The sequence below is a fragment of the Coregonus clupeaformis genome, chromosome 19 (genome assembly GCF_020615455.1).
Source record: "Coregonus clupeaformis isolate EN_2021a chromosome 19, ASM2061545v1, whole genome shotgun sequence".
In the NCBI taxonomy this organism is placed as follows: Eukaryota; Metazoa; Chordata; class Actinopteri; order Salmoniformes; family Salmonidae; genus Coregonus; species Coregonus clupeaformis.
In genome coordinates, this window is record NC_059210.1 from 35,000,588 (window position 1) to 35,016,202 (window position 15,615).

The 15,615-nt window shown below is 43.6% G+C and overlaps 1 protein-coding gene across 3 annotated transcripts in view; it reads right to left on the minus strand.

Annotated features, from left to right (window-relative positions):
* Positions 1-15,615, minus strand: part of LOC121532054 (dual specificity protein phosphatase 8) — a 60,521-nt gene that overhangs the window by 21,609 nt on the left and 23,297 nt on the right. For all 3 annotated transcript variants that reach the window (XM_045227183.1, XM_041837703.2, XM_041837704.2), the window contains exon 3: positions 13,730-13,868. In XM_045227183.1, coding sequence (XP_045083118.1) covers positions 13,730-13,868 — 139 coding nt within the window. The remainder of the gene's footprint in view (positions 1-13,729; positions 13,869-15,615) is intronic.

A 15,615-nucleotide genomic window follows, 5' to 3' on the forward strand; every position in this document is an offset into this window, starting at 1 on the left:
ATTTAGGCCCAACTTGCTAACACAAGACAAACTAGCCATTTGCAGATGTAAGAAACCCAAACTAATAGTGTAATTATAGAACGCTAGTGGATTTATATTAAAAAGCAAAGTGAAAACAGCATCGTTGTCATCAACATTGTTGCATGTGCTGCATTTACCATGCAGACCGAACACAAGTGTCTCGTGGTCAAGGAACAACAAATGTGCTCCTTGAGTGACAGGTGGCGGGGCTAGGTCTGTGTGGAAAGCGGCATGGAGAGAGAGCAGAGAGAGATGACTCAAGTAGCGGAGTAAACTATAAAATTGGATGTTAGACACGGCATATCACATTTAATAAGCCAAACATTCAAATACCGTTATAGACGTTAAAGTAAAAACCCAAACTGGTACGTGCATCAATACCAGTATATCGTAAAATACGGTGTACCGCCCAGTCCTACGGTCGCCTACACGACGCCATATCCGGTGTCTGACATCTGCATGGTAAAGTTGAAACCAGGATTCATCCGTGAAGGGCACACTTCTCCAGTGTGCCAGTGGCCATTGAAGGTGAGCATTTGCCCACTGAAGTCAGTTATGACGCTGAACTGCAGTAAGGTCAAGACCCTGGTGAGGACAACGAGCACGCAGATGAGCTTCCCTGAGACGGTTTTTGACAGTTTGTGCAGAAATTCTTCGGTTGTGCAAACCCACAGTTTCATGAGCTGTCTGGGTGGCTGGTCTCAGATGATGCTGCAGGTGAAGAAGCCGGACGTGGAGGTCCTGGGCTGGCGTGGGTACACGTCAATGACCATCCTCCTCAGTGAATTTCATAAAACTTTAAATTGTAAAACAATTAAAAAGTTATCCTTTTTAGATAAAACTATACTAAATGTAATCACGTCACCAAATAATTGATTAAAACACACTATTTTAAAAAGAAGGTCTACAGTAGCCTCAACAGCACTCTGTAGGGTAGCACCATCGTGTAGCCGGGGTAAGCTTTTGGTATTACTCATTTATTGCCACCGGGGCCCGCCGGTGTAACTGCTTACTGACTGTACACTGTAACGTTACTGCATGATTGTAGCGGGTTTACTAATGCGTTAGTTCTATTAGCTATGCTGACTATGACGTTACTTTAGCTAAAATGGTGACAACGATGTAGGCTGTGTGTAGCCGTTTGGGTTGGAAAGGTTTTATTCGCCTGGTCACATACAGCTGATGTGTTGTGAATTGAAGTCCACAAGTGAAGGGAAGAGGTGAGAGGAGGAGAGATGCGAGAAGGAATACAACTTTGCTGCTATCAAAGTGAACAGTGTTTACGCGTGATCAGCGGTGTATATATTCCACAGATTCCGTTGAATTTTTTTTCTTAAACGTCACCTTAATTTGCCTCTCGACCTGTGTGCACCTACGTTGTAAACTTTCATTCATAGGCTAGGTTGTAGCAACCTCATGATGGGTGTAGGGACAATTCAAGTATCATGTGGCCATGCTCATAAAAAAAAAAAATCCTCCCTCATCTTAAAAGGCACTGACCGCCACTGGTACACGTGGTCTGCGGTTGTTAGGCCCGGTTGGACGTACTGCCAAAATCTCTCAAATTAAGTTGGAGGTGGCTTATGGTAGAAAAATGAACATTAAATTATCTGGTAACAGCTCTGGTAAACATTCCTGCAGACAGCATGCCAATTGCACTCTACTTCAAATCTTGAGACATCTTGGGCATTGTGATAGTGTGAAAAAAAGGCACATTTTAGAGTGGCCTTTTATTGTCCCCAGCACAAGGTAATGTGTTCAGTGGTATAAAGTACTTAAGTAAAAATACTTTAAAGTACTACTTAAGTCGTTTTTGGGGGGTCTCTGTACTTTATTATTTATATTTTTGACAACTTTTACTTTTACTTCATTACATTCCTAAAGAGAATTATGTACTTTTTACTCCATACATTTTCCTTGACACCCAAAAGTACTCGTAACATTTTGAATGCTTAGCAGGACAGAAAATTGTCAAATTCGCACACTTATCAAGAGAACATCCCTGGTCATCCCTACTGCCTCTGATCTGGCGGACTCACTAAACACAAATGCTTTGTTTTAAAATTATGTCTGAGTGTTCGGAGTGTGACCCTGGCTATCCGGAAATTTAAAAAACAAGAATATTGTGCCATCTGGTTTGTTTAATATAAGGAATTTTAAATTATTTGTACTTAAGTATATTTTAGCAACTGCATTAACTTTTGATACTTAAGTATATTTAAAACCAAATACTTTTAGACTTTTACTCAAGTAGTATTTTACTGGGTGACTTTCACTTTTACTTGAGTCATTTTCTATTAAGGTATCTTTACTTTTACTCAAGTATGAGAATGTAGTACTTTTTCCACCACTGGTAATGATCATGCTGTTTAATCAGCTTCTTAATATGCCACACCTGTCAGGTGGATGGATTACCTTGGCAAAGGAGAAATGCTCACTAACAGGGATGTAATCAAATTTGTGCACAGAATTTGAGAGAAATAAGCTTTTTATGTTTATATTTTTGTTAAATGTATTTAAAAAATACATGTATTTAATACATTTGAAATACATTCCAACATATATTACGGAATTTACTTAGAATGTATGTATATATATATATATATATATATATATACAGTACCTTCGGAAAGTATTCAGACCCCTTGACTTTTTCCACATTTTGTTACTTTACAGCCTTATTCTAAAATTGATGAAATTGTTTGTTTTTTCGCTCTTGAATCTACACACAATACCCCATAATGACAAAGCAAAAACAGTTTTTTATAAATGTTTGCTAATTTATAATAAATAAATAAAACATTAAATAATGTATTTTAGAATGTATTTTCACATGTATTTATCAATATATTTGGTTAATATATTTTCAAATGTATTTGTAACTGTCTAGTGAAATGCAGTATATTACATTTGATTTTATTTGTAAGAAATATATGATTACATGACAATGTACAACCTGGTCTCAGAGCATTTCGTATTATTCTGTATGTAGATCCGAGACACTCCATTTAGTAGATATGTTACATTTCGTATGGTATGTATTAATTTGTGGATGTGCATCACCCATTTCGTATGATATGTTACTAACTACAATTCGCATTATATGTTACGAATTTGCAAAATGTACAATATGTTACGAATTTGCAAAACGTATGATATGTTATGATTCTAGCTAGCTGGCTAACGTTAGCTAGGCTAGGGGTTAGGGGTTAGTGTTAAGTTTAGGAGTTAGGTTAAAGGGTTAAGGTTAGGGTTAGGGGAAGGGTTAGCTAAAAGGGTTAGGGGAAGTGGAAGGGTTCACTAACATGCTAAGTAGTTCCAAAGAAGCTACAAATTAGTAAGAAGTTGAAAAGTTGCTAATTAGCTAAAATGATAAAGTTGTCCGTGATGAGATTTAAACTCGCAACCTTTGGGTTGCTAGATGTTCGCATTATACGGCCTTGGGTTAGCTCTCTTTGGGCCACCCCTGGAAGAAAATGTCATGCCAGTTAATTTGTTATGTTGTACACTGCCAGTTCAGTAGTCTTAATGAGACTGACATAAGTGCACGTAATACTAAAGAGCTCCATCGTTAAGAGTCACCATTTCATTACAATATGATTTGCCCCCCCCAAAAAATATATACTCTATGTCTTTCACATCTCGGTCACTAGATTTTTTCATTATTTAATTAAGATGAAGAGGCACTTACTATAGTACTTTTTGTTGTTGCTTTACCTCTTGAGATGGGAAAACATGATTTTTATGAAGTGGAACATTAATGAACATTTATGACAGAATGTTAATATTAGATGAAATCAAAAGTAACTTTTTTTTTTACTCACCACAATAAATGAAATGATATCACTGCCAAACAAATTATCTCCATTGATCAATACGTAAAGAGTGTGTGTTTTTTGTTTGTTGTGTGTGTGTGTACTGTCTATGTGGGTTTGGGTTGGTTATGTCTACTGTGTGTGCGTTCATGTGTGTATGTGTGTGTGAGAGAGAGACAGAAAGGAGGAGGGATATGAGGAATACTGGGAATGATGACAAACTGCAGCATTCCTCACCGGGGGCCTTGGGCTTGACTGGAACTCCAAATTTAGCCTGCTGTTTCCACGGGGATGGAAAATCTCCCGCCTTTATCAGGAAACAGAAGTCCAGGAGGGTCAACGGGAGTGTGTGTATTTAACATGTATTTACAAAACCAGTTCCTCGGTGTGTGTGTGAGTGTGAGTGTGTGTGTATGTCTGTGTGAGCATGCACGTGTGTGTGTGTGTGTGTGTGTGTGTGTGTTGGCTATATATTTACAGTACTCTATGAATTAATGAGTGAGTTACAATCCTTTACAAATGCCCCACATCTTTTTGGCCAAGGCACTCATCTCTGTATGGTCTAAATCCATATGCTCTCTAGTCTCTCATACAGTATGCTGCTACTCTGACTCACTCTGGCATGCACCAGTTCTGGGAAGACAAGCCTGAAATCATCACCACCATGGATGAAGTGTGTTCCAGATCGGACCAAAACGATTCGCTGGCTACTGAATAAACACCATGGCAACCACCAAGGTAAACAAGGAAGTGGTTTTAGTGGCATGCCAGAGATAAAGTGGATCAAAGTCAGGCATGAGGGTAAACAGGAATCAACCATTGTTCTAAGGAATGACGCAGTCACAACTAAAATGGTAGAGAATGAATGGAATCTAATGGACCTAGGCCAGGCCAGGGTAGAACAGGGCTAGATGTTCTTCTAGCCTCATTCTGCTACTGTTATTTTCGACTGAAGATGCATGCCAACCCTGAAGTGAATATCGCCCGGCCTAGACCAATGTCCATGTTTTAGAGTGTATAGAAGTCTGTGTAACAGTGGCATGTCTAAGTCACATTGTCACATTACTGTTTAAGCAAAGCATGAAGAAACAGCCTGTGAGGGGGAAGTGGGGTGACCATAAGTGTATATGTGTCCCTGTGTGTGACCGCAGTATTTGTTCATGTGTATGCATCTACTGTAAGCATGCATGCCTTCTGCCTGCTTCTCTAAGTGAATGTCTCTGCGTGTGTCTCCCTGTGCGTGTCTGTGCGTGTGGCCCCTTTAAGCCAGTGGGGGAGTGAGGAAGAGGGGGAAGAGGGAGAGCAGGAACACAGCTAGATCACGTCATGTTGGAAACATTTGGTAGCAGCAGACACACACACACACACACACACACACACACGCTGGCCTGCATGTTTTCATTCTGCAGTTTTGAGGGGAAAAAGGGAAGATGACATCAAGCTCATCATGTGAGGCCAGGGAGACGGGGGAAGATGAGGACACTGGCAGAAACACAACACTGTTACATAAAACGTACAGGGTACGGCTGAGAAAACCAGGACCTCTGCGGTGTGTGCACACAGGCAAGTATTTGTGTCCCTGCATTGTATGTCAACTACTGTGTGTGTCTTTGACTGTTTGTAGTCATAGAGTATGCAACTCATGTATAATAGTGTGTCAGTGTGTACATATTCAGGAGAGGTGATGTCATTGGCATTCTTATAGGTCATCGGTTTGACCTTTCTGCTCCTTGGGCAGGGGCTGAGTCTGTGTATGTATGTGTGTGTGTGTGTGTGTCTACGGGCCAGGGGTGAGAGAACACAGGCCACTGGCGCCAGATGTGACGACGGCAAGAGTCTGTAGCGAAATATTGACCTCTGTTCTCAGAACTATGAAACAGGAGAGGAGAGGATGAAGGTAAAGGAGGAAGGGAGGAAAGTGGAGGTGGAGGAGAGTGAGTTGGTAGGAGAGGTATAAGAGGAGGGGATCAGAGAGGCGAGGGGTAGCTAAGAGAGGAGGAGAGGGGGAAGAGACAGAGAGACAGAGAAAGGGGGAGGGAAGAGAGGGAGGAGGGGAGAGGGAGAAGGTCATTGAGAATAATGTGCCAGATCTCCCTCGGGAAGGTGAGCTCACCTCTTAATGGCACCACTGGCTCCTTCTCAAGGAAATCATTGATCTGCCAGGAGGCCCTGGAGCATAATGGATATGGAGCAGATAGGAAGAGAGGGAGGAGACGGAGGGTAGAGAGGGAGGAGAGGGAGGGTAGAGAGGGGTGAATGGGTAGAGGGGGAAGGAGAGCTGGATGAGAGGGGTGAATGGGGAGAGGGGGAAGGAGAGCTGGATGAGAGGGGTGAATGGGGAGAGAGAGGGAGAAAGAAAGAAAGAAAGAAAGAAAGAAAGAAAGAAAGAAAGAAAGAAAGAAAGAAAGAAAGAAAGAAAGAAAGAAAGAAAGAAAGAAAGAAAGAAAGAAAGAAAGAAAGAAAGAAAGAAAGGACCATGACCCCTGGCAGCCAATCATAATATAACTGTGACCTCAATTACCTCAACTGTGACCAATCAAAATACAGCTGTGAACATAAACCATCCAATCACATGATCCTATACATCCATTTCAGGCCACACACATCCAATTATTATTCAGCTTGGTCTTCAATAATGTCGTGAGTTTGTTAGAGAACATTTGACATTTCCATGCAATTCAATAGCAAATGATGTGCCAAATGGCAATATGCTAAATGTATTACAGTGGAGTTAAGGGTGGCTTTCCACATAAAAAATACTTTATACTCAGAGTATGAGCTGTTGAGTGCTAGTAAGATGGGCTGGGATTATTATTTGGCCATTGCTTTCGATTGGCTCAGTTGGTTAGAGCACTGCCCTTGGAACACCAGGGTTGTGGGTTCAAATCCCACATAGGCCATGTACTGAATAGAAATGCTAAAATGATTGTGCTCCTCAGGCTGTGTATAGCCAATAGAGTATGGAGATTACCACCCAGTGTTGGAAATGAAAGAGAAACATAAAGCTTCCATTCTGAGAGGGCTCAGGCAGGTCATGCTACGGTCTGACATTAAAAATGACGTCCACACACAGAGACCATCATTCATCAGGATGGAATGAGGTGAATTACCTCACCTCCTAACTAGGTCTATCTAACCAACACATACATACATACACACACAGACCTCCTTATGTAGGGCATTGGAATGTCTCTGAACGGCTGCATTGTGAGAGTCTGCCTCCCACGATTACCTCACTTCCTCAGCGTCTCTCTCTCTCTCACACACACACACGCACACAGACACACACACACACACAGGGGCCTCCACCCAGTTGTATAACAGCACAACTGGATTGACCTTTGTACTGTAGACTGTGCAGTTACACCCAAACCTGATCTCATCAAAGCCTATGTGCTTCTGTGTGTGTGTGCGTATTTAAGTGGCATCTTTCATCTCCTAATGTCTCCCTATGATGACTCGTCTCAGTGTGTTTGTGTTTACTTGTCAGGCTGACAGACTGACAGGCAGCTTGGGGCTCGGAGTTAGCATGTTAGCATTACAGCCATTACTCCAAGCCTGTTAACTGTTAGCATAACAGCCATTACTCCAGGCCAGTTAGCTGTTAGCATGTTAGCATTACAGCCATTACTCCAGGACAATTAGCTGTTAGCATGTTAGCATTACAGCCACTCAAATCAAATCAAACTTTATTTGTCACATGCGCCGAATACAACAGGTGTAGACATTACTGTGAAATGCTTACTTACAAGCCCTTAACCAACAATGCAGTTCAAGAAAGAGTTAAGAAAATATTTACCAAATAAACTAAAGTAAAACATAATAAAAGTAACACAATAAAATAACAATAACCAGGCAATATACGGTACAAGTCAATGTGCGGGGGTACAGGTTAGTCGAGGTAATTTGTACATGTATGTAGGGGTAAAGTGACTATACATAGATAATAGACAGCGGGTAGCAGCAGTGTAAAAACAAATGGAGAGGGGTTGGTGGGGGGGGGTCAATGTAAATAGTCCGGGTGGCCATTTTATTAATTGTTCAGCAGTCTTATGACTTGGGGGTAGAAGCTGTTAAGGAGCCTTTTGGTCCTAGACTTGGCGCTCCGGTCCCGCTTGCCGTGCGGTAGCAGAGAGAACAGTCTATGACTTGGGTAACTGGAGTTTACTCCAGGTGCTGCTTAGAAGCTGCACAATACCTGGAGGATTAGCGTGTGTGCTGAGCATTCTGGCACAAAATGGCTGCTGTGTATCCCTGATGTCGGTGCTACCAAAGATTGTCTATTATATTGACAAGATAGTCAAGTGACTGCTCTAACAATGGAAATACATGTGCTCAAAGATGGAAGGAGGCGAGATCAGATGGGACCACTCTAGCCAATGAGAGGGCAGATACACGTCTGAACAACAGGGCATAGAGATAGATAGAGGACTTATCTTTGTATCTGTGCCATTATAGCATCTGTGACAGCATAGGCAGCGCCATTGAGGCTATCTCCATTTTAAAGTATTACATTTTCTTCTTCTTCATTGGCTGATTGCCCCCAACTCATAGGAATCCCCACCCAGTTGACTACTTTAAAATGGTGGAAGCCCTCAACGGCAATGTCCATGCTAAAACAGGTTATATCCGTAAGGAGTCCTCTATTCCCCCTCAGGACACTGAAAAGATTTGGAATGGGTCCTCAGATCCTCAAAAAGTTCTACAGCTGCACCATCGAGAGCATCCTGACTGGTTGCATCACTGCCTGGAATGGCAACTGCTCGGCCTCCTACCGCAAGGCACTACAGAGGGTAGTGCGTACGGCCAATACATCACTGGGGCCAAGCTTCCTGCCATCCAGGACCTCTATACCAGGCGGTGTCAGAGGAAGGCCCTCAAAATTGTCAAAGACTCCAGCCACCCTAGTCATAGACTGTTCTCTCTGCTACCGCACGGCAAACGGTACCGGAGCGCCAAGTCTAGGTCCAAAAGGCTTCTCAACAGCTTCTACCCCCAAGCCATAAGAATCCTGAACAGCTAATCATGGCTACCCGGACTACTTGCACCCCACCCCCACCCCATCTTTTTACGCTGCTGCAACTCTGTTAATTATTTATGCATAGTCACTTTAACTCTACCCACATGTACATATTACCTCAACTAGCCGGTGATCTATCTATCTCTCGCTCTCTCTCTCTCTCTCTCTCTCTCTCTCTCTCTCTCTCTCTCTCTCTCTCTCTCTCTCTCTCTCTCTCTCTCTCTCTCTCTCTCTCTCTCTCTCTCTCTCTCTCTCTCTCTCTCTCTCTCTCTCTCTCTCTCTCTGTGCGTGTGACCCAGTGGTATGTAGCTTTAGTAATCCTGGGAAAAACACTGGCAGATGGCACTAGGAGAGATTAGGAACAGTCACTGCACATCTGTAGACCGCACACACACTCTCACACCTGCATCTCTCTCTATCTTTCTCTCTGTACCTATACCTCTACCTCTCTCTCCATCCTCTCCCTTTCTTACCCTCTCTCCACATCTGCAGAGCTTGCACACCTGACAGCTGCACCCTCTGCCTCTTTCTCTCTCCATTCTCTCCTGTTCTCGCTCTCTCTTCACATACTCTCATCTGCAGAGGGTGCATTCTCAACACCTGCATCTCTACCTTTCTCTTTCCTCTAACTTATCTCTATCCCTTTAACTCGGCTAACACTAACACAAGATGATCACTCTAGTTTACCCCCCTTACCCTTTTCTCTATATTCATGACTACATTGCTCATACAAACATCCTCTCTCTCTCTCTCTCTTTCTCTCTCTCTCTCTCTCTCTCTCTCGCTCTCATGTTAGCTATGCTAACATAATAACATCAGGAGCTGTGCTCTAGTGCACTCTGTTCTCAGCATAGCCAATGTGAGAAACAAACAGGCTGGGGACTAAACCCACTGGGGACTGGACTGTCTCTGGCTGGGCTGTGTATGTGTGTCTGGCACTGCCTGCGTTCTACTGATGCTATGTTCCTCTGAAAAAGGCAACCAGCATCATCGTCAATTTCAGCTCAGAGAGGTCATTACTGTGGTAAAAATAAAGCTTTCCTCTCTCAAGCATGGTTCTCACACACACACACACACACACACACACACACACACACACACACACACACACACACACACACACACACACACACACACACACACACACACACACACACACACACACACACACACACACACACACACACACACACACACAGCCCCATAGCACTGCCATCATATCCTGTGAATATGTATTTGAAACACAAACACTGTGAAGAGTAATCTGGCCATACACTTAATCTTCTTATTGAGAAAAACAACCCTGTTGGGACTGGACCTCACATGACACCCGTGACATCATCCACAACATAGGGAAGAAAGCACTTACAGCATAGAGTAGATCCATTGATTGATTTGATTTGACTTATATGTCTGCACTTAAAGCACCATGTGCGGTTTCCTGCCCTCCCAAACACCACATCCTATGGGCTCCATAAAGTACTGAGCTGATATAAACTATTGTATTATGACAAGCCTGAGTGGGGCCTCAGAATGTCTTAAAAGAGCTTTACCATTTAGTGTTTGGCAGCATCAACACTATAGCACAGGCTACTTCTGGATGTGTGTGTGTGTTTGTGTATGTGTGTGTGTGTGTGTGTGTAGCAGCACGTGTGTTCTAATCCTTCATTTAGCATGCCTGTGTGTACATAACAGTTTAGGCAGTAAATCCTCTCTCCCCCAGACAGCGAGACCAAGCTGCTGTAATTATTCCTTTATTCACTCTGTCTATCCCATTTAAGGCTTCATTTCTTTTCATCTCTCTATCCTAGCCTCCCCTCCTCCGCTTCTCTCCCTCCCACCATCCTCCTCTTGTAGCTTGGAGCACTGTGCTGCTATGTGTGTGAACTTGTGCATAATTGTGTGTGCCTGTGTGTGAGTGAGTAAGTGTATGAGCTGAGAGGGCCACAAGCAGTCGGCTCAGATCATGAGGTCATCAGCACTGTTAATGACGGGGGGGAAATAAATGGGGTAAGGAGGGGTGATTCCCTGGGTATTCTGAGCCAATTAAATTACAATAACTGTTAAATGAATCTGGGGAATAGGGACGGAGGGATAATAAATGAACTTTGATAACTGAAGGTCTAATTCTGTAGAAGAGAGACAGGATGAAGTGAAAAACGGCCAGTAACACACGCGTGACCAGATGCCAGAACCAATGCCATAAGACGTGTGACCAGACGTCAGATGGTCGAGTTGGTACAGATTGACTTTTGACCCGGTCACATCCTGCCGCCCTGCTGTGTTGCCATGATGACCGGCTGCCAACAGGCCAGCGCTGCTAACCTCAGAACAGCAGGGGAGCTGGCATCTCTCTCTCTTTGTCGGTGCCTCTCACTCTCTCTTTCTCCCCCATATTGTCACTCTGTTTTGCGTGCTCCGTCTCTCTCCCTCACAGACACATGCATGCCCACATACACTATTTTAAACAGGAAGTGACATCATTACAGGTGGTGGACTGGCTCAGACAACTAGTCCTGTTTATGACCCACTGAAGCTCAGCTGGGGACAGACACCACTGTTATCGCTCGCCCATGACCCCGATACACACACACACACATTTCTTATTTTTATTTATTGTGTGTTTTTGTTTTACCTTATGTTATTTTTAGAGCTACATCGATTACTGCATTGTTGGGTTTAGAGCTTGCAAGAAAGGCATTTCACTGTACTTGTACATGTGACATTAAAACTTGAAACACACACACGTTATTCTGCTATGATTTAACACCACTGACACTACACAACAACAGTCATTCTCATTGGCTGAATCCTATCCCCCAGGATATTCTCTTCCACTGTTGTCGTGGAAACAGGAGAGAAGGGGACAGAAATGGAAGAAATGAGAGAGAGAGAGAGAGAGAGAGAGAGAGAGAGAGAGAGAGAGAGAGAGAGAGAGAGAGAGAGAGAATCGCTGACAGGGGATCTTTCTTCTTTTTTAAGAGGCATAGGTGGTAAGCTCATCAAAAACCTGAAATGGAAAAATCCACGCTTACATTGTACATGTGATTGTGTGTGTGTGTGTGTGTCTCTGTGACAAATTGGGGATCTTAAGTACATTAAGGCAGAGTGAGCCTCTATGAATGGCTCATGGAAAGTGTAATCTTACTATGCTATTGGAGATTTGCAGGAGTAGGACGCATCTTTACACACACACACACACACATGCACACTCGCACACATACACACACTGTCTCTCTCCCAATCCTGAGTGAGGGAGATGATTCATTTGACACATTAGAGCCAGGATCGTAAGCCTCCCTGTGTGTGTGTCTGTGTGTTCGTGCGTCTGTGCATCCAAGCCTCTGTGCGCTTACTTCCTCTGTCTCACTGCAGCGCTGCAGTCCCATCCTGAGAAGGTATTAAGCCTCTGCAGAGCCAGCTAATACATACGTCAGACCTCCATTCTAACTCTGAGGGTGCTTAGCAGCCAATATGACAAGCTGTTAAGTATGGTACATAAGACTGGCTGAAATAAGACTCCTCTTAAAAAAAAAAAAAAGACTGGCTGATTTGACAGACAGGTATTAGTCTAACTTAAGCTTAAGGCTCAATTTTAAAGGGCTTGTTGAGAGAGAAGTGTGTGGTGTGTGTAGTGTGGACGGGGGGGGGGGAGTTCTTTGGAGAGGCCTGTATCCAAAACTCATCGGTGTCCACAATTACTCGGTATTGCTTCTTTCCTTCATTCTTCCTTTCCTTATTCCTTCCTTCCTCCCTCACTTCCTCCTTAAGAGTGAAAATGTATGTATGTGGATAAACGTGTGAGTGGAACGTGTATTGAGTGAGCGAAAGAATGATGGACACTATTACAGATGATGTTCACTAGTGACACCTGCTGCTCAAACAGACGCATGGCACACTGCTCCACTCAAAGCAGCTGCAGCGATCTAGGCCTTCTCTCAATTGGACATGTTCAACTCCTGTCCTCTCTCCTCCATCCTCTCTCGCCTCCTTTTGAAAAAGGTCAAAGGTAATCGAGGAGAGGCGGCGAGGAGAGGGAACATGGACGGAAATGTGATAGTTTGAAATTAGACAGTCCTTCTCCACTGCGCGTCATCAGGCAAATTACTTTTACAGGGGTGGAATCCAAAAATAACTTTGTAAAGTGATAAAAACTAATTTAGCTAGTTGTGCAGGACATTTGATAGATGACAGGAAAAGTAGCATTCGTTTTTAAATGTTTGCATGCTTTTCTTTTTTGAGAAAACAATAGCTGATCAAAGGGGGTTTGGGAGATTTCAAAACTCTTCTGCGAAGGACTCAGGTAGGATGATAAATATATATGACTATCCTTGACAAAAGGTCGATTTCCAGGAGGGGAGAACACACTTCCGTTCGCCTACTAACGAATTTACACTCTCCTTGACCACTCGACTACTTAACAGTTTCGGTCACAGAGGATAGAGGACGGAGGACAGACTTTTACCCAAATGAGTAAAGGCCCAACAGTGAAATGCTGTGAAGATCTATTGTGAAACACCATGGCATCATCTGTTCGTAAACACTAACTCCAGGATGGTGGTTTGTATTCACACATGCTCGCACACACACACACACACACACACAGACACACACACGTAACCAGTGTGAAATGGCTAGCTAGTTAGCGGTGCGCACTAGTAGCGTTTCAATCGGTGACGTCACTCGCTCTGAGACCTTGAAGTAGTTGTTTCCCTTGCTCTGCAAGGGCCGCAGCTTTTGTGGAGCGACGGGTAACGGTGCTTCGAGGGTGACTGTTGTCGATGTGTGCAGAGGGTCCCTGGTTCGAGCCCAGGTAGGGGCGAGGAGAGGGACGGAAGCAACACTGTTACACACACACACAGTAAGTGCCTACCGGTGAGCAGGGAGACTCGGTGGAAGGTGCCCTCCAGCTTGCCCAGTAGGATGTGGACAAATCCGTCTTTGGATAGTTGCCCCGCCTCTTTGGAACTCTGGTCATACATCACCACTTCCTGTTTCCTGCCCATCTCAACCTGCAGAAACATGAATGAGGAAGAAGATATCAGAGATCAATGGAGGTATGGCAGTATCAATGAATGTAAAATGAATATGAAGGTCTCGTAACGAATGAGTAAAACATGGCTATGTTGCACAGATAAAAACACCATAGCATAGCATAGCATAGCATAGCTGTTTGCATTAAAGCATACATTTATGTTACATGTTTTGTAGGGGTTGATACATTTTTCGTTAGGGCTAATCAAGTCTGACATTTTAAAGTGGAAATTACAAACTTTAGAAACCTTTTTAAACCTTGAATACACTACAAGTTTGTATTTCCTACTATGCAGGAAAATTCTCAGCACCAAAAGAGTAATCAAATTAAGATCCTACATCTTTACATTCAAAGACAGGGGCTTACTGCTTTTGTTCGTCTGGAGGGAAAAATGCCCCCTAACAAAATGACACATACATTTATGTACATTTTGAGCTGACTTAATTTATAATTAGGTAATGTGATGTAGAGACGGTTGGGTGGGTGGCGGGGTTACTGGAAAAACTTTTGTGAACATGGCAAAAATATTACACAATTTGGACACAGAGTAGAAAACAATTCTAAAGGTGTTTTCACATTGAATCGATGCTGTAACAGTGTATAACGGCTATAGAATTATTAGGTCATATCTGTTAAAATACTAAACTAAGCATCCAAATGCATGGGTGTAAGTGGACAGTGCAAGCCCCTTCAATGCATCAGCATGCTGTATATGCTTTGTCACGATGTGTTTGTCAGAGAGGAGATGCGAGCATGCGCCTGTGTTTGTCTATGCGTTTGTGTGTACGTGCGTGTGTGGTTGTGTGTGAGACACGCCAGCCAGGCTCCTTCTCCATGTTGTCAGGCAAGTTTTGGTCACATGACCAGCAGCCAGCGCCTAGCCTACTGCAGCTCTGAATCACCGCATCACTGAACAACCACTGGACAGCACCAGGAGAGGGAGGGGAGGCAGACAGGAGAGAGAGAGGAGGGGGAAAGAAGGAGGAGAGAGGAGAGGAGAAAGAGAAGGAAAGGGAGGTTAGATGGCTGAGAAAAGAGATGGATGAAGACTGAGCCGGGGATAAACAGATGGAAGCGAGAGAGAGAAGAGATGATAATAACCCTTTTCTTCTCGCTGTTTTCATGCACTCCCTCCATCCTTCAAATAGCATAAAGGCTACACTATACTGTAGATGCTGGGCAAAACTGCACTTCCTCCAAGAACACAGTTCACTGCCCAGTGGCCCCCTCTTTCTCTGTGAGCTTTACAGTTATGGGGCATGGTAGCCACATAGGCTTATCCTGTGGATGGTACACAGTTCAAGCAATGCAGTGTATGAGTGTGTGTACTTGAGAGTGCATTCATCTGCAATAGTCTCCCTTTAAAAAAGGCCCCCTGTGACATGTTTCTAACACATCTACAAAACCTGTATAACACCTCTATTACACTGTTGTTACCAGTCTTTTTCCTTGTGTGTGTTCAGTGACCCATGAGAGCGGAGATAGCATCTCAACCTGAACACCTAGTCTGTGTTTAAACACAACCTCCAATACAGCAGTCACCTGAACCCGTCAGAGTCCACTGATACTATCTGAAGCACAGCCTGATATTGTACAGTACGTTTGTGTATGTTTGTGTGTTAAAGGTCAACACTGCTTCCACCCTAACCCCTACTGAGACACTCCCATCTCCCCCTCCCCTTCTCTCACCCCTGATATCTTGTCTCCCCCCCCTTTCCCCTGCC